This window comes from Micromys minutus, assembly GCF_963924665.1.
Source record: "Micromys minutus genome assembly, chromosome: 23".
Taxonomy (NCBI): Eukaryota; Metazoa; Chordata; class Mammalia; order Rodentia; family Muridae; genus Micromys; species Micromys minutus.
The window spans coordinates 8027569-8047472 of NC_137958.1; the positions used below are offsets into that span (position 1 = coordinate 8027569).

General features: G+C 52.4%; 1 protein-coding gene across 1 annotated transcript; it reads right to left on the reverse strand.

Annotated features, from left to right (window-relative positions):
• Positions 1-1548: 1548 nt before the first annotated feature.
• Positions 1549-5467, reverse strand: EN2 (engrailed homeobox 2; the record flags this gene model as incomplete). Its single annotated transcript, XM_080936230.1, has 2 exons — positions 1549-1865; positions 4813-5467. The coding sequence occupies 2 exons, from the start codon at positions 5465-5467 to the stop codon at positions 1549-1551; spliced, it is 972 nt and encodes a 323-aa protein (XP_080792356.1).
• Between the last annotated feature and the right edge of the window lie 14437 nt (positions 5468-19904).

The window sequence follows — 19904 nt, forward strand, 5'->3', positions numbered from 1 at the left end:
AAAAAAAAGGACAGATTTGCTTCCTGCTAAAAGGCATGTGTTTCACCGACCCCCAAGCAGCAGATGGTTATTCACAGACTCTTAAATTACAACTTCTGTTTTTATAACTTCCTTTTCAGAAGGTTGGCACGAATATGTACAAAGAGAAAAGTGTTGGCGCAGTGAAATAAATTGGTTTAAGGCAAAGAGAAATCCACCACCAGTCCTCAGCAGGCAGCCTACCGCTCAGCTTAGCTGAAAACACCCTTGCCACTGTGCTGGCCCAAGGTGGACATTTGGACACCTTTTTCCATACACTAAACAGAAGACATTGTGGAGTTATATATAATGTGTTTGCTTATATATATATATATATATAAGTACTTGGTGAGGGATATATTGACTATATTTAATTTACACAGTACCACACCTTCAAAAATAAAATGTATATTTTCTTTAAAAAAAAACAAAAAAAAAAAGACAAAAAGTGATAAGAAATGATTATTTACACATGTCCTCTAGGTTCAGGAAGATTCGAGTTCCTTTGAAAGACAAGGTAGCTGTGAGCCCAGCTTCACACAGGCCTGGGGTGTGCGTGCACATGCATACACAAGTATGTACACAAACATGTATTTACCATTCAAAAAATAAGTGAAAAAGAAAAAGGAGGGAAGAAAAAGGAAAGGAAGACGATGCCAACTCGCCAGCTTTGCTCTGCCAGGCCCCAAGGCCGACCTCGGTGGGGGCTTTTGGGTCAGGACTAGCTGTCTGGGCAGCAAAGCCTTCCGGGTACACTCCCACTGCTCCCCAGGCCCCAAGCGTTGCCCACAGTGGCGGGAGAGTTGGCCCTGGCAGGTCACTAAGGGGCTGTGGTGGGACGGGGTCATCGACACAGACGCAAACACACAGTGGCTGCCAACGCGGGCTCTGAGGCAGCTGGGAAGAGAGGCAGTAGGAGCTGGCGTGGAGAGGTGCCTGAGCTGCTGGCCTGCTTGGACTTTCTCAGACCTCACCAAAGAGCTGCGCCTCTCTCCCTACCGCAGCTCCGCCACCAGCCTGGCGCTTCCTACAGCACAAAGCAAGCGGCAGAGCCCACAGACCAAATAGGAGCTATTTATTCGGTTCACAGTCCTGTGAAATGCAGCAATAAAAATCTTTGGACTTCAGCAAGTTGTTTTAATTTTTTTTCTTTCGGGGGGAGGGGAGTGTCCAATGTCCCATAATGGAGTTTAGGGGATTAAAAAAAGGGGGGAAAGAAAAAGAAATATCTGAAATCCCAAACAGCCCCCTTTGCAGAAAAAAATAATAATAACATAAAATTATCATAACCTCTTAAGCATAAAAAAAACCCAAAATATTTTATAGTCAGATTTTTGGATTTTACACCACCTGTAAATTATATGTACATAGATTATTGTAGAACCATAGCTAATACACGGGGGGGGGGGATTTTCACAGATAATGCTGGTATAATCTTTATACACTGGCCCTTTGTTCACGGTTTTTAAATTATTGCATTGTTTTGCAAGGCCCTAGACCTGGCTGGCTGGCCCGCCCGCCCTGCTCGCCCTATTCGCTGTCCGACTTGCCCTCCTTGGCCGTGGTGGAATGGTTGTACAGGCCCTGCGCCATGAGGTGCACCGCCAAGGTGTTCTTGTTGCCCGTGGCTTTCTTGATTTTGGCCCTCTTGTTCTGGAACCAGATCTTGATCTGAGACTCGTTGAGGCTCAGCTCCTGCGCCAGACTCTGACGCCGCTGTTCTGTCAGGTACCTGTTGGTCTGAAACTCAGCCTTGAGCCTCTGCAGCTGCTCAGCAGTGAAGGCCGTGCGCGGACGCTTGTCCTCTTTGTTCGGGTTCTTCTTCTTTGGTTTTCGGGACCTGGGACCTGGTTGGCATGGAGGAGAGAGGGCAGAGGTCACTGGCTGCTGGAGTCCACCTGCTTACCCACGACCCGCTCACCCAAGCTCAAGAGGGAAAAGGACCTGCCCAAGGCCATACAAGGTGGAACAGCTTGAGTCCGGGGCTGGGGGAGGGTGCTATGAACTTGAGGCTGGGCATGTGCCCACTGACCAGAAGGAAAGTGGGGGGTGGTGGTGGTGAAAATGATTGGCAGATTTAGCTAAAGGGCCTTTCACAAACTAGAGGATTCTAATAAAAGCTAGTGGAAGGGAAGCCCGACCAAAAACTTTCTGGCCTTGTTTGCATTGATTTTCTCCCCTTATCTCTTCCCAAGTCTATCCTAGCGAAAGGGGTGAGAGACAGGTAAGAGGAGATGGGACACGATTGAAGAAAAGATTAGGCTAGTGTGTGTGTGTGGGGGGGGGTCTGTCCTCTTCCTTATGTAACTTCCAAGAGGATGCCAAAGGCAGTAGAGTTCAGAGGAGGGGCCAGGGCTGAGCTATCTATCACCTGAGTCTGAGAGGCTGGGTAGCCCAAGTTTATTGTTTCCTTGAAAGACTTCAACGGAACATCACAAGCTTTACTGAGCCTCTTCAGTCCTTCTGTCCAGGAGAGGGACCTGGCTCCTACAGGGCAGGGGGTGCTGACCTTGGTGGCCTATCCCTTTCACCTTCTACCCCAGAATCAGACAACCCAACTGACCTTGGGCAAGAACATAAAGTGATCCTCCCAACAGCTTCCCCACAACCGGTTCTTCTGTTGATCCCACCCTTTCTTTTCTCCCAACGGAGTTGCCAGTGTTTGGGGCAAGTGTGGAGGGTGGTGTGGTCCCAGGACCTAGCCTTCAAAGGGAAAGGGTAAAGTGGTAGGAGACTTTGTAGGGGTCATAGGGTGCGGGAAAGGCCAGCTAGGCCACCAGCTAAAACCAGAGACATTTTTTTCTGGGTCTTTCTCTATGCAAGAAACATGAATTAACATTGTGCGGTCCCTCCATCTAGGCCCCTTCCGCTACAAGCGGAAGAGGCTAGAGAGGGCCGAACCATCCCCCTGCGGGGCCAGTATCGAATGCGCTGTCCTGCTCTGCGGGGATGGTGGAGGAAACTGGCGATGTGACTGGTACAAGACTCCTCCATCCGCTACTCGGTGCAGTGCCAACGCAGGGGTCAGGGGCAACAAGCAGGGCCGTGGCGGGTGAGGACTCCCTCGCCTACAGCCTAGCGGATCCGGGCACTCTTACGGAAGGGCACATCCGAAAGGATCTTTGAGCACCAGAGGACATCCAGGGCTGTGCGGATGCAACCCCGATGTTTTAGGTGTACCCACGGCCACAACACCCGCACGCCATACAACCACCTTCATATCCATGCTGAGGATGAGGAAGCACCCATGGACCTGGTTTACACAGCCGGTGAGGCTTCTAAAAGCACGGGCTGACTCTGGGACCTTCAGAAGATACTAGGACAGGAGGGTGAGACCGCGGGAGAGGCCTAGCCTGCTCAAACCTGACCCCCCCCCCACTTCCGGAGCGGATCTCAAATTCTCCTCGTTCCTTTCCTGGGAAGAAAGGGCTCTGTCCTCCAGTCTCCTATACCCTGGGATTCGTGTTCTGCAACACACACCCCAGCCTCCGCAAACTCCTATTTCTGCGAAAGAACGTCTGAAAACCATACTTTCGGTTCCTCTTCCTGTGAATTCTCTTTTAAAAGGCAAAAACACTTGGGGGACTTAGGGGAAACAGAGCTAAATCTCGCCAAGTGCCCTCTGCCCCTACTTTCTTTCTCAAATGCCCAGGAAAGAAACATTACTTACGGGCAGGAAAGGGATTTTGTTAAGCTTGGGGAAGCTGCGAGGCGAACCACGCGGGCCGTCCTGCAGGATTCCCGGGCCGCCAGGGCTTGGCGCGGCCCGGACTCACTCGCGGGCGCCTCACAAAGCCAAGCGCGACTCAAGGCCAGTCGGCTTTGTGAGCCTATATGTTAATTAAATATTAACAAAGGAGGGAGGCGAGAACAATAGAGCAAATTTCAGGTCTAGCAGCAAAAACCCCTGTATTTTCAGTAGACACGCTCAGGATGCTGCGAGAAGGCAGCCGAGAGTGACTCAGTCTTGCTATGAACACGCTAAAGGACACCCGGAGAACAGCTGAGGACCGGGAATGAGCCGGGCCTGGCTCAGCACGGACAAATGAAACCCACTGCTAATGGCGCTTTCTATCTGCAGGCCCTCGTCTATTGCATCTGGTCGTTTCTACGAGGTCTTAAAAATTATAAATGAATGGAGAAAATTTGTCCGAGACCTCCTCACACCCCCTCTGGAAGCTGCCTCCTTCTCGCTCTTCCTAGCACCATAAAACCCGTGAAGATTCTTTCTGCCAGAGGAATGGAGGCTCTGAGATCTTTGCACCTTCTCCAAGCCGCGGGCTTGCAGGATATTACAGGGTTCCTCAGATAAACTGGTACAGGGGAAAGGGTGCCCAGTTTTCATCGCTTTTTTTTCCCGTAGTTTTTCCTCTGCTCCTTCGCAGCGGTCACACTAGGCCAAGAATAGAGCAGGAGAGCACCCAGAGTTGGAATAACCACTTCTGGGGGGACTGTGGGACTGAGGATAGCAGAGTTTACAGGGTCCAGGAGAGAGAGAGAGAGAGAGAGAGAGAGAGAGAGAGAGAGAGAGAGAGAGAGAGAGAGAGAGAGAGAGAGAGGTGGGGGGGCAGACCGTGAGAGAGACAACAGAGAGACAGATTTCTTTTTTACTGTCCTAGGGTCTGTCTGTCGGTCCAACTGCCTGGCTGCTGCTCTGTGCAGTTCAGTGAGCACTGTGTCTTTGTGTGTGCACGCAGGAGAAAATGAGATTCTTTTCCTCGGTCTAAGTTTCCTGGGAAGCGCCCTCCTAGCCCCGCGGGCCTCCCCTCGGCGGGCTGGTTCCCATGGGCTCACCTGAAGAAGGCCGGTCAGAGTAGCGCGTGCAGTAGACCCAAGCCGGCCAGAGCATGGGCTGCGCGCCCAGAGTGGCACTGGCTTGAGAGCTGTCCGAGTCGGAGCTCACCGACAGGTCACCGCCGCCCAAGCCCCTGGCCTTGAGCGCTCCATCCAAGGAACCCCCGGGGTCGCCGGGTTTTTTAGCACCACCGTGCAGCGATAGCGTCTTGGAGCCGCCTTCTCCGTCGACCACAGGGTCGCCGGCGGCTGCGGAGAGTGGTCCTCCAGCGCTGGGTGCGCACGCCGGGTTCGGTCGGGACTCCCTGGCGCCCAGTAGCTGCTCGGCTCCGCCTGCGCCGCCGCCTCCCTCGGTACTGCCAGCGCCGCCTTCGCCTCCCCTGGCTCCGCCCGCGCCGGCACAGCAAGTCCCCGCGTCCTTTCGGCGGCCGAACTCAGGCCGTAGGATGTTATCTATGAAGAAGTTGGTGATGCGATGCGGATGCTGGTGGTTGCCTGGCGCCTGCAGGACCGCGGGCAGCATCAGAGGCCGCCGGCGGCCGGTGTCCGAGTCACTCGGGCTGCTGCCGCCGCCCGAGCCGCCGCCGGGACTGGATTCCGGCTGCCTCTGAGCCTCCACAGCCGTCTCGCTGGACTTGGAATCCTTCTCCTCCATGCTTCACAGAAAATCCCAAACCGCCTCTCCACCGGCCCACCTCCAAAGAGAGACCCGCGGCTCACAGCGAGCCCCGCGCGCCCCTACCCAGGCTAGTCCTCCGAGCGCTCGAGCGGTGGCAGTGGCCAGGGCTGGAGTCCTACAGGTCTCCGGGCGCGCTCGGAGCCAAGCCACTTTCGGATCCACGGAGTGCGTTAGCAAATCACCAGTTTCCCGGCGGGCCAGGACTCGGGACAATTCAACGGAGGCGGGTCCGGGTCTGGGTGACGCACCCGGCTCTATATGGTCACCGCACTCCGCCGGGGATCCGGGACGCCCGTGCGGCTCCGCGCTCCTCTTGGTGGCCAGCAGCCTGGGGATCCGGCGCCGCCGCCTCGGCCACCGCCGCGCGCATGCAGGCAGCGCGCCGCCCGCGCTCACCGCCGCTCGGGCCCGCTCCGGCAGCCACCGCTTGGCCGTCGCCACCCGCCGGTCCCAGCCGACCCTCGAGGCTGCGGGGCGCGGGCTCTCAGCGCGCCCGCAGCCGCCAGCACTCACATGGAGGCCCGTGGGCCCGCGCTGCGCTCCGCCCGCCCCGGGGCTCCCCGCGCCAGGCCGCCGCCCCGCTGCGGGCCGGGGCGCCCCACGGGCGAGCGCCTGCGCCCCCGCTGAGCCCCGCGCAGCCCCGCGGCCCGAGCCGCATGGGTGAGGGGCGGGAGGCCGGGCCGGGCAGGGCCTCCCGCGCTCCCTCCCTCCCGGTCCGCGCGCCCTCGCCGCCTCGGCTTTCACGCGGGCTCGGGAAAATTTCAGGCCACTTAGCGCAACCTGAGACACTTTCACTCTGGATTTTTGTTCTTATTTTTAACAGAGCCCCCTCAAGTGACGTCGCGGGCCGGTCTCCTGGACACGTGCCTCGGGCCAATGGCCGCCGCGCCGCGCATCCACGTGACGCGCCGGCGGCAGCTTGGTGACAGGAACCGCCTGCCGCCCCTCCCCCTCCCCCGCCTCCCCTCCCCCCCTTAAAGCGGCGGAGTTCGGGTTCCGGGCGCGGGAGTCTACAACCCAGCCAGATCCGTCGCTGAGTCTGTCGTGCTTACTCGCACTCCTTCCATCTCCTCTCGGTTAGAGAAACTGAGGAAGCTTGTGACAGTCCCGCCAGGACACTGCTACGCCTAAGTGGACACGCGCCGAAAGATCGTTATTTTTTTTTAACATTCCCATATTGTTTACGGTGGGGTGAGATCCCACAATTCCTTGCACAAAAATGCATAAATAAGATTAAATGAGCTGCCTAGATACAAAGGGAGGTTTGTGACCTGCTTTCCTTGCTGGTGGAGGGGAAAATTGTCACTTACAGTTTACTTTGACTCCCCGGCATCAAGCAGTCCCAATCTCCAGGCAGGAGCATCGGTACTCCTGCAGACTCCTACTCGGCGTCATGGAGACGCATGCATAAGGAAAGATTCCACCCATGGACAGTGGCTCCTCCGGAACCTCCACGTAGATCTTTATCTGTGCGAAAATACACTTTGTCGCCCGTTTAAGGAAGGAGAAATAAAGAGGTCGTTTGAGAAGGGTTAAACATGATCTATTCTAGAAGTGAGTGATCACTGCTTAGCCAAACCACCGAACCATTCACCCCTCAAGTGATCCTGAATACAGTGTATACACACACACACACACACACACACACAGAGAGAGAGAGAGAGAGAGACAGAGACAGAGACAGAGACAGAGAGACAGGGGGGGGGACAGAGAAAGAGAGACAGAGAGTCAGTCAACAGGACTCCAACTCCTATACTGAGCCACCAGGCCGTGGATCTCATTACCTTTGTCTTAAACCATCTAAGCTGGTTTTGTGAGGCTAAGTTGAACGAATAGGAAAGCTGTGACAGGTGGGGGCCCCAGTTTGTTTTCCCTCCAAACTTCTCTCCAGTTGCTGACAGAATGTCCCTTCTGTATTTTCTTTACCCTACATCCTCCAAGGTCCTTCCAGTTCACTTTTCTCTCCCCTAGCAAAATACTGGTTACTGCAGGTTCACCTGTGGGGGAGGGCTTTATATGGAAATGTATTAATTTTGGAAACCTCCAGAAGGGCAGCTGAGGGGGCACAGGAGGGCTGACATGATATAAAAGTTCTCAAAATGCCTAGGATCACATCAGGTTCCTTGCTGGGTGACCGGCCCCAGGCTGCTGTTGGCTACCATACATGAAGCCCAGGTAGTCAGTCACCTACAAGGAACTGCCAGGTCCTGATGAAGGCATGGAGGCCTGCCAGGCTACCTGGAGGCTGGCAGTTGTGTCTGGACTTGGGCATCCACACTTCATTGTGCACCCACACTTTATTGTGCACACACCTGGCAGGTTTCAGCAGGGACCATAACTCCCAAGGGCTGCTCCAGAAGTTAGCCCACACAGACACCCAACCCCAGAAGATTGAGGCTCAAGCTGCTGGAGGTGGTAGGTGTGAGCAGGTGCTGGAAACAGACCTGGTATATAAGCGGAATGGCCATTCTGTACTTATGGGGGAGGGTGTCTCTTCCTGGCTCTATTTTTCTCATCTGAAGGGGTCCTCATCAAAGTTTTTGACTAAGAAAATACCTGCTGGGTCCTTCCTAGGTAAGGGACAGACAAGGCAGAGAAAGAAAGATGAGAAGTCTGGAAGTCTACCTACCTTCATGAACATGGCACCCGTGAGTGGGTTAGGGAACATCCTTATGAACAAAAACGTTTGAGACTTGAACTCTCACCAGCCAGTGAATGGACGTTCTGATTTCTCCTTGTCTCCTAAACTGGACCATGAGAAGGATTGTCAGAGCTCCAAGATTCCTGCACTAATTTCAAGTTCGTTTCCCTACCTGTCCCATGAAAACAATTAGGCTCTCGCCTGATGTGTTTTTCATTTCTTGGGAACCTCTGCCCCATAGATTGCTCCAGCTTTGGATAAGCCCAAGAGACTGGACTCCGCCCTTTCTCCTGCCCAGACTCAAATTCAGGGCTTCAGTGGAGACCCTGAAGAACAGACCTAGGCTGGTCCTGGTCCTGGTGCTTCTCCCCCCCGCCCCCTCCCTCCCTCTCCCTTCCTCTTTCCCTCTCTCCATGCACAAGTCCAGCTAGGCCTAGAACACAGGCAAGTTCTCAGATTGCTCCCTGGAAGGGAGGGGCTAAAGGTAGGAGCAAGAACAGAGAATCCAAAAAGAAATCTCGAGGTGGCTGTTGGACTACCCAAAATGAACACCCCAAGAAAGAGTTACCCTTAAGAACAGGTGTCAGGCAAAGAGCCAAAGGGCGGGGACCCTTTCCAAAAGTCAAAGCTGAAGTGAAGGTACTTGACTCCGTAGTGCACTTGGGTCGGGGAAATTTCAAGTCTCACAAACAGCTTCCTGGCTTTCAGGAGGCTTCTAGTGCGTTTTGAGGGTTCAATCTGGCCTTTTGCGTTTCCTGGGACAAGGGCGGGTTGCTTTCTGGGGGTGCCTTTGCCAGATCTGTTCCACCCGGGGTCTGAGATGTGGGGGGGGGGGGGGGAGGATGCTAGTAGCGCCGTAGCTTCGGCTCAGACATAGAGCTCGCTCGCAGGCTCTGCTCGGCTTTCAGTGCCCCATGGCCGCAGAATTTAGTAATGTGTTAGAGAAACAAGCAGCGGCCATCTGCCCCTCTCGGAGCGTTTCTGGTGGCTCTGGCCTCAGAACACCGTTTCTGTTCTGCGTGTACCAGGGACCAGAAGTGGGCCCGCAAAGCACCCGCTTCCATGGAACTCTGTTCCGTGTGTCCGAAGCTAGCGGACAAAGAGAGGCCTCCGAGGGCACAAAGGGGAATGCAGCGTCCACACAGCGGACTTAGTAACTCTGAAGAGGGTTGCAATTGAAAGCCGCTTCCGCTGCCGCGGATACCGATGCCTGGTTGCATCCTGCCTCACGGGCTTTTTGTTTGGTTTTGTTTTCCCAAATCTGGAGATAAAGCCCCAGGAAGATGACTTTCTTGGCCCTTCTACCTTCCAGCACTGACCTCCCTGTTCTAGGTGATGTGCTAACTCCAAGAGATAACGAAAGCAGTGGGAGCGAGGTATTCATCTTTCGTTCGCCAGAGCCGGCGACGCAGCTCCAGAGAGTGACTTCTCGCCCCTAGCAAAATCAGGCCCGGTTAGCCAGTCTTGCACCCTGGCAGAAGTTAAGGCCTTGGGTGGGAAGTTAGCCAGTGTCAGAGAAGCCTCCATACGTGAGGCGAGTAGCTCTCAGCTTCTGATGCTGCTATTGCGACCCACTGTCAGACAAAGAATGGTGAGGAGGACAAGGGCAATGGACATCGAGGTCACGGCTTTGTGTCTGAACTCACCTGAGAGAGGACTGGCCTGAAGAGTGTGATCTAACAGACTGGGGCTAGACAAATCTGAAAACCCCAGAAAGGAGGAGGTTAAATTGCATAGAAACCGGCCTGAAAAAGGTGCTGGGCCACCAGGCCATAATCTGCCAGATCCTTAATCTTTGTGTCTTGGACTTTTTAGAAGCACCCTGCGGGCCCAGTAGAGCTGAGTCTGTGGGTTGATGCTGATAAAGGGTAGGCTCCTGAGTGCGGCACAACGCTACCCTATCAGCCTGCTACAGCAAGGCAGAAACATCTGGGAAAGCGGAGTGGCTCAAATAGAGTTCCTTGGGTATGATGGGAAGGGTGTGTGTGTGTGTGTGTGTGTGTGTGTGTGTGTGTGTGTGTGAAGGACCCACTGAAGGCATCCTCCACATAGGGAGACAGTCGGGAGAGAGCCAAAAGGAAGACGCATTGGGTAGGCAGACTTCCAAGGCCAAGTGGAGGGAAGCAGAAACCACTTCCAACCAGTGTCTCCTGCAAATTGCTTCAGGGAGGACCTCCAAATGACTTTGCAGGTGCTGGTACACCCTTCCCCACCCCCACCCTGGTTTCCTTGGTTTCTCCTTGGCAAACCCGACTTCCTCAAGTCACCTTCAGCTGCTCACTTTCTTACCCGAACTCTTCCTCTACTGCACTGCTAGTCTTCATCACGGCCAAACACGGAATCTAGGGCTCACTGCTCTGAAAGCTCCGCCCACAGAATTGGGCTCTGGTTGGACCTTCCACACCTGTCACAATACAGGGCATTTACTGAGGTGTTAAGAAGTCCAGGGATGATGGAAGTTCTGCAAATGGCATCCAGGAAGACAGTGGCACCAAGTCTAGAGACTGTACCCTTAAGCTTGGTATGCAAGGCGGCCCTCTAGGTATAGTCTGAGGTCAAAGAGCATTCTTTTCAATCCCAGATCTGTACAGATGGTGAATACCCACCTTCTTCCTCTTTGTCTTAGAGAGGGGGAAGTCTGAGTTCACCTTACAGAACCTTCTCTTCTGGCCTCTTCAGGTGTTACAGAGAGACAGCTTTCTGAATGATTTTGGAAATATAACATTATTACTAGAAGTACAAGTTTAACATAACCATCTGGGTGGGCCCAACAGCTATTTGGATACTAACCTCACTAGAAGATGGTACCCAAACATTATCCCCTTTACCAAAAGGAACATCACTGAACTGTGCTCATCTTGCATGGACTTGGTTAACTGGAGGGAGAAGAATTTTTAAATGAATAAATTAAAATAATAGAATTAATGAATCTCGCGCTCTGAAATGTAAAGATGTGGCTAAACTGTGTATTCAACCCAACATTTCACATTTGTTAAGCTGTTGTGGAATTTCTCTGAGAGAGACTAGCAATTGGTAATTTCTTTAGTGTACTTTCATTGAATTGCACACATACTCAGATATGCTGTGTGTGTGTGTGTCTCTGTGTGTGTGTGTGTGTGTGTGTGTGTGTGTGTGTGTGTGTACCCCTGCACCCAGGCAATTCCGGTGTTAACTTCAGAAGCAAACGCTATCAAAGCGTGGCGACCTTTTTCAAGCACAAAGTCTCGGTCTTGACCTTCATGGACTCACGCAAATGGTTTCCAGTGTCACACCTCTAGTCCCTAATGTTTGTCAAGGCCCAGCCTACCCTGGCCAGATGTCCCATCTCACTGCCAGCAGGAATGAAGAGCCACCATGTGCCTCTCAGTGCGTCCGTCACCTCTTTACTCCCATGGCTTTAACCCCAGCTTCAAGGAAAGCAAAACCCAGAGACGATCTCGGATCTCCACTGGAGTCTCTCCGCATTGAGATAATTTTATGTCCGGGTGTTTGTGGATTTTGTGTGTCTCTCAGCAGTTAATCCCATAAGACAAACAACCTCCGTGAGGAAGACAAGCGTGAGCAATTCTACACCGTTTGGAGAATTAGCACGGCCTGGAGAAGGAAATGGGATATGGCAAGGATATCCCGAGTTCGTAGCTAATGCCCTCACATTCCTGAGGATTTTCACTCCCCCATCCATCAGGAGCAAGAAATGCGAGGTGTTCTAATTAGCTGCCCATTTTTGGTTCACACTCTGCCTTGCCAGGGCTGACCTTGGAAGCCCTGCGCAGCCTCTGGGTTGCAGGTGTTGGGCGCCTAGGAGGGGATCCCTCTAGACACTTTCCGCCTGGACCCAACAATGTTGGGTCCTAAAACATCGTAACACATCCACAAAGCAAAGCACAGATTTATCAAACAAAAGCCACACACTTAAGGGCACTTAGTGCTTTCGGCCTTCTACGCTATATACAAGTTCAGCAGAGCCTCTGTCAAAGCAGTCCTGACTGCGGCCTGAAAACTCAGCGCTAGATGCTGTCTCTTTGGATTTGGAAACCTAATCGCAGGGGTTTCCTCCTGAATCAGAGGCCAAAACGGATTTGAGTGGAAGTCCCCCAAACAAAAACAAAAACGTGAGTGTAGGCCAGGGCCTGAATGCAGCCCAGTTGCAAGCTTGTAGCCCTTTGGCTCCGGGAAGATTTTTCTTTCCATGTTAGCAAACTTCTGGAAAACACAAAACCAAGCGACAAAAGAAAAAAATAAAAGACCCTGCTGTGTGAAGGAGAGCTCCCTCTCTGGGGAGCCAGGTTCTCGCAACCTTCCAAAGTGAGGGTGGAGTGGGGAGACCTGAAGGCGCCAGGCTCTGGCCCATCCTGGGTCTTGGCTTGGGGAACGAGCGCACCCCGCCCCCTGCGGCACGCGCAGCGGTTCTCTCTACAACCGGGAGCTGGAGGAGGGGAGCCCCACACTCCCCGCTGTCCTCTGGAATGACCCAGCAGTTACAGAGCGGAGCACAGGGTTCCTCTGGCCAGCGGGGAGCCTGAACCGCCCGGACTATGGGAAAGTTTAGCCCGGTGAGCTCGTGCAGCGCCCATGAACAGGAGCTGGCTTCTTGCTGCTAGGGTGGATGGCGGTGCGTGTGGGTTGATCCAGTGATCCAGCCTCTCCGCTCCAAATTAGAAGTCTCTCTAGAGCACAGCGGCTCTTTCCGGTCTCTTAATTCCCACCTTGCCCCATCTCTCTGCTTTACCCTGTTGCTTAGGGGAACCTCCTCGTTGGAGCTTTTAGTGTCCGACTCCTAGGACGGCATTGAATAATTTATTCCAAGAATGGAGAAAAATCAAAATCCTTGTAGCTATCCACCATTCACTCATCTGCCCCGGGCAGCAACTTCCTGAGCAAGCAGTTAGAGAGTTATTCCTACTGACTTCAGCGAGGTACGGTACGCAAAAAGGGAGCGATGGGATGGGCACGAGGGTCTACACTTGCCTCCTCTGGCTTGAAGCGTGATGCAGGGGCTGAGCCTCCTAGGGAGGAGGAGCTCCAGGCGACGCCACAGCCAGAGCCAGGCAATCAGAACTAAGGACTTAAGACACTGTTTGGCTCCGGAGCTTTTCCTTGGAGGCAAAAGCCAGTTCTCCTCCCCCCTCGCCCCAAATCTCGTGCCTTGAAGGCCTACTGGAAAAGAAGGATGCGACAAGAATGAGGCCCTCCTCCCCTCACAACCCTTCCCCCCTCCCCGCACCGGGAGGAACCGGTAGGTGCGGATTTGTGAATGAACTGCTGAGCTCTTCCCAGCTCACAGATCAGAGGGCTGTGCTCGCCCCACGGACGTGGTCCAATGAACGGCTGCAATAGGTGCTTAGCGACAAAGTTGGGGCCACCGCGCGGACTCCGCGGTGCTGCGCTGCTCAGGGCGGGACAGAGGGTGTCTGAGCAGAGGCAGCAACTTCAAAGCCTCTTGTCAGGGCTCAGGGAAAGAGTGGCGCTCCGGGGTGGCACGGTCTGCTGCCCCACCCACTCAACACCAACCTTGGTGTCGCAGAACTCGCTGCACCCCACCCCAGTCCCCCACCCCCACCGCGCATCTTTGAGTTCTCGAGATCCTGGGTAAAGGCTTATAGCCTGTGACCTGATCCGGCTGCTTCCGGAACGAAGGTCTCCATTCGCAATAGCTGGCCCTCAGCACGAAGTCGCACCTTTAAAATTAACGTCATCTAGTGTCCTCTTGCTGGAGGAGGGTACGGAAGGAGCGGACACCCACACCTGCCCCTGGTGCAGACACCTCCTCCCCACCTCTCAGCTGAAGGTCCGGCTGCCTCTTTAGAGAGGAATCGATCCGCCTATCGACCTGAGCGCGCGCGCACGCGCCTTACCAGGCAGGGCTCTTTTCCCTGGCCCCGTTGGGTCTCGGTGGCATCCGAGTCTCACACCTGGGAAGAAATGTATCCCTTGTAGTAATTGCCTCCTGAGTACCCTAGCGTGCAGATTTTAAGTTTGTGTGTTGTTTTCCTAAAGAACCTTGGAGAAGGTGGAGGCAGGAGTGGGAGGGGGGGGGAGGAGGGAGAGGTCAGAGGTTAGGAGGGATTACGGATCGGCGCCTCTTCTCATCCTCAGTGGCCCAGAGGGGAAATCACTGTAGCAAGGGATTCTGACACCTCGTTAAAAAGCTATTGTTTGGGAGGAAGGGTTACCATCCAATGAAGACACAAGATAAAGTCCAAATGACTAAACATCTGGCTGGATGAGACAGGGAAGAAGGACCTAGCCAGAAAGGTATGGGCAAGAATACCCACGGGGGCAGAACGCTATTTTCTGTCCCTTGGACCCATCAGGGCAAGCTTAGCTCCAAATGTAGGAAATGGCCACCCTACCCAGGATCGAGCAATCGAGCCTGATTAGGGTTTTTGCTGGGCAGGGAGGCGGACGACCTGAGCTTGGCTATGCCCCGCCCCCTTTCCCAGCGTGCCCCACCATAAATTCTTTCCGCCTGCTAAATCTTTCTCCATCACTTCCCCAGCCACAGGAACGGATCAGATGCTGTGGCAGCAGAGGGGAAGGCAAAACACGCAATATTTTATTTTATTTTATTTTTGTCTTCTGAACTTGACCACTTCCCCCCAGCTCACTTCTGTCATCCGCCCAGAAGGTGCAGGTCCTAGGACTTCCATCAGGTCACTTCCCACCCATTTCTCTGAAGCTGCTTCAATGTGGAGTTGTCTCTGAGCCTCCCCCTGGAAATTCGAGTCCGGTCCCCTAGCCCCCAGTGGCCTTCGCAGTCTTTCCCACTCACCCTGCTGCTCTGACACACTTTTTACTTTGAAGGTCTGAGGCTCCACCCCCTGCTTCCATCGGTTTGCCCAGGCAGTATGATCTGATCTTGCCAGTCCTAGGCCTGCAAACCACGTCCTGGGATGGAAAAGTGGGAGTGGAGGGTGAAGACGAGGTGTGGGGGTTGCCCCTCAATCAAAGCTTTTTTCTGGTGCACTAGAACATCTTCCTTGTGGATCTCTGGACACAGACTGGTTTAGAGAGACCATGACAGATGCCCAACTTGAAGGTATAAGCATGTAGACTGGTTTCTGTTAGGCTTACCATTAAAGGTGGACTTCCGGAAGTGGGGTGTGGATGCATGCAGCAACGGGGAACAAACACACTGAAACCTCTTGGCTTCTTTTTGTTGTTGTTTTGTTTTGTTTTTCTAGACAGAGTTTGTCTGTGTAGTCCTGGTTGTCTTGGAACTCTCTCTCTCTCTGTAGACCAGGCTGGCCTCTGCTTCCCAGGTGCTGGGTTTAAAGGCATGTACCAATGCTGTCTGGAACATTTTGGCTTACACACTTAAAAGTTTATGTGGATCTGAAGGCACTTTTAAATGATACTTTTAAGATCATATGTGCTGGAGGTGGAGAGATGGCTTGGTGGTTAAGAGCACTGACTGCTCTTCCATAGGTCCGGAGTTCAAATCCAAGCAACCACATGGTGGCTCACAACCATCTGTAATGGGATCTGATGCTATCAGAAAACAGCTACAGTGTGTTCACATACATAAAATAAATAAACAAATCTTTTTTTAAAAAAAAGATCTTATGTGCATTGGTGCTTTGCCTACATATAGGTCTGTGTAAGGGAGTCAAATCCCCTGGGATTAGAGTTACAAATAGCTGTGGGTCCTGGCAATTCAAAAGGTCTTCTGGAAAAATATCCTAAATTGCTGAACCATCTCTCCAGCCTTACAATACCTTTCACTCTCACACAATATGTCTTGGTGAGCATTTGTTTAGTATTCCAAATAATAGACACTTAGTCCCAACAGTGGAGTAATATTTTTTTCAAATTTTTGATCACTTTTTCATGGGCTGGCTTAACAGAAGACAGTAGACTCATCACGTCTGCTGTGCCACTCGCTAACACACAGGGAGGAGATCCTGGCACATGTGTAGCCGGACGGCACATGTCACTTTCCAGGTCAGATAACAGTGAGCTGATATCTGTTGCAACCCATGGCCTTGCACATGTGACGCAAGTGCATATTCTACCTCGGAGCAACTCACAGCCCTTTCTCCGTCTTATTGTGAGACAGAATCCAAAGTGTCCAGGATGACTTGGATTTGTTAGCCTCCTGCCTCAGCTTTCCAAGGAGATGAGGTGACAGACTTGAGTCACCGGAACCTGAAGATGCATCAGTGGATCTGGCTCCCCGGCTGCATTAGGACCTCCAGGCCTCTCTTGCACTCTCTGTGGCTCTTTTGTAACCTCACATGCATGGAGCACCCTGAGCAGGCAATCACTCCTGTCCACGGCCCCTGTGCCTTTGCTCATTACTGCTCCCCACGGGGGCTTCCCCTTCTTCCTGGTGCTCTCAGGGGCTGAGACTGGCAGTATTATAGCCAGGTGCATTCTTTTCTTTTTAAAAACACAGGGTCATGCTATATAATCTTGGCTCTCCTGAAACTCACTGTATAGCTCAGCCTCCGTCCTTCTGCCTGTGGCTCCTAAGTCTTGGGATTAGGAGTTTGAGCCACCATGCCTGGATTCGATGGTGTTCTTATGTATATATACATATATACATATATACATATGTGTGTGTGTGCGTGTGTGTGTGTGTGTGTGTGTGTGTGTACCTGTGTGTTCTTGTGAAAGCCAAAGGCTCAAGTAAGGTATTTTCTTCTATTGCTCTCTACATTACTTTTATTTATTTATTTATTTATTTATTTATTTATTCACTCATTCATTTGAAAAGGATATTAGTTTTAAATAAACCTCTCTGTGTGGTTTTAAATCACCAGGATTCATGCACCCTTAACACCTTTAATCTTCTCCTTAGCTCTTCTGTGGAAGTCTGGCTTTCATGATGATGATTTCCGTCCCTAGAACTTTGTAGTAGCTCAGTTGCACCACATCACTGGTGGGGGCAGGTCTATTCTTACCTTGGCCAGCATTTACCTAGGTCTGCTCCTTGACCAATGTCCACAGCTTATCCATGTAGACAGCTGGGCAGAAGTGCTTGTTTCTTTTGAAGAGCTAACACCTCAGACCAACTTTCCCAAAGTAATAGGAGGAAGAAAAACATCAGGTTCTCAGAAACACCAAGAAGCAGTTCACTCTCCAAAATGGTTTAGGGAAGGGAAGGAAGGTACTTTCCAGTTCCCCAGATGACTAGAAACCCTGGGGTGGACCCTGGGTCACTAAGTAGATTCAGTTTACAAGGTCACAGGAGCCATGATTCTTGCTCGGTACAGGTGAATCAGATGAAGAGGTCAGAACATAAGGGAAGATTCTTGTCAGAGCGATGGCTCTGATGGGTGGGAGACTCCCCGCAGGGTTGGGGTAGGGCAGGAGGTGACTGTAGAGAAGCTCTCTGAGGAGTCAGAGTTTTGGGAACAGTTGGTAGTATGGAGGAGTTCCAGGGTGAGATGAGGGCAAAGTTGGCAGAGGACGGGCTGGATGCTCAGAGGGTACTTCTGATCGAGCGTAAGGACTTGAACAGGAGAATCCAGGAACTTGCTGACCTGCTAGTCTAGCTCACACAAGAGCTCTGGGTCCAGTAAGAGACCCTGACACACACACACACACACACACACACACACACACACAGAGAGAGAGAGAGAGAGAGAGAGAGAGAGAGAGAGAGAGAGTCAGCAGCTGTCATCTTTCCCACTTTCTCCCCAAGAAGCCCTGACCATCATGAAGAACCAAGTTCTTGCTTCTAACAGCTGCGGAGCTATGAAGGCCAATGACAAGTGTATCCTCAGGAATAGCCTGGACAGATCTCCACCCCAGGAGAAGGAGAGCTCTGAGGTGATAGATGACCTGAATCTTAGATGGTGTGACAGACAGGCGAGGCCAGGGTGCAGAGACATGGCTTGCCCTGCATGCCTTCCCTGCAGAGGAGACAGGATGGCCAGCAGTGTAGGCCAACAGGTCGGGGAGTTGGATCCAGGTAGATGGCAAATGAGATCAACAGTGATGACCCAGGGAAGATCCATCAGCCCAGGGGACATGGGCAGCTCCCTCTACCTAAGAGGATACACTTGCCACTGGCTTCTCTGGTGTTCACGGTGGGGACACGTGATCCAAGGACTTTTTATCTCAGCTTCCTCCTTTAAATGGAAGTGTCAAGAACAAGTGCCCGGGTGAGCCAGTGGTTTTATGGACAGAAACGGTCTGCCTGCCCACTGATCCCTGAACTTTCAGTCAAGCCAATCTCACATCTTGCTCCGGGGTCAGGACCCCCTCAATGCCTGTTAGGCCAGAAGGTCAAATCATCTAGTGGAAGGCTCAAGGCAGCCTGAGTCCAACCTGCAAAGGCCCTTCTGTGTAAGATGACAGTCACAGGTTCAGAGGTCAGGGAATAGGCATTGTCACTGGAGGTCATCATTCTGTCTACAGAGATGCAGAGGCAAGCGTGTCTCTTTGAGCCTGGCTTCACCTGTCTCCTTTGTCAAATGACATGGGATCTAGCTGGGAGCTGTCTGTACTCGGGGGTGCGGTTCTGTCTGAGGGGTCTGTAGCGCTTGGCAGGAATGTTCTGGGCATGCCTTGTCCTACAGCTGCTTCAGGTCTTCTGAGTACCCAAGCCAGTAGCCAATGCTGATAACCTCTGACCATCAGAGTGATTCTTACTAGGTGTAGAGAAGGGGTTACTCTGAAAGCTAGATGTTAGTCTCTGAAGTCCCACTGCATCCTGAGTGCTGAACATACCCAAAGAATCTACACTTTCCCTTGGTTCATGCTATGCACACAAAGATCTAACCATTGCCGTTCTGGACAGAAGCAGCTTGGGGTTGGGAACCTTCCTGGGCCTGTCTGTCCACCTCTGCCTGTGGATCCAGGAGGAGCAGAGTCTTCTGACTTTGCCTACAGCAACTGTGCATCTGGTAGACCAGGAGTGGTAGTGGTTGGAGGGAGTTCCTGCCTTAGCACAAAAGCAAAGGGAATGCTAGCCAGGGGGCATGAGACTGTCTCCTGTAGTGCTCCAGAGGGGGCCATCCGGACTTCTACTCAGAAATGGTATCTCCTGGTGGGCTTGCTGATGTCAGACCAGAGGTGGCAGAACAGAGAGCACTGGGACTGGATGGGATGAGAGGGGAGTCAAACACTCACCAAGTCCCAATACCCTGTCTAGGCACCCAGAAGGAAAATCTATTGTAGGACTCCCAGGAGTGATTCTGTTAGGATGTCTCATGCTCAGTGGTCAGAGTGAGGGGACATTTTGTAGGCTAATTGAGCTTTGCCCCCAATTCCACCCTCTGCAAGGAAAAGATGCCTTATTATTCGATCATCAGAACATGCTTTAAATAGTACCCCCTTCTCTTCCTCACCCATCAAGCTGGGGTCTCCATGGGTAAGATGTTGCCCTGGGGAACAGGCTCCCAATCTACATCTGAAAAGAAGAGTCCACAGAGGAGCTGGTCTCCCCACCAGGGATGGAACCTGCTTCCATTTCATTTCCATGTGGGGGTGATTCTCAGGCTGTGACAATTAAAAAGAAGGAAAACCCATTTGCATTTTTCCTGGGTGTAATGACCTTCCAAACCAATGTTCAGTAGTCTCATTTAAAACAGTGGCGTGCGCAGTAGCATGAATAATTCAACGGCCCCGAGTTCTCCCACGCACGGGGGTTAAAAACCTTATTTTTGACCTAGTTCTAAAGTTGAATCAGTTCGTGTAATCTCATATCCACGTGGCTTTCATTCTGTAAGGTATATTCTGTTTTACTCAACAATCTCATATCCTAAGTAAACCGAGAGTCAAGGTTTAGACACATAAATTGGTGAAGCAGAGACTTAATTT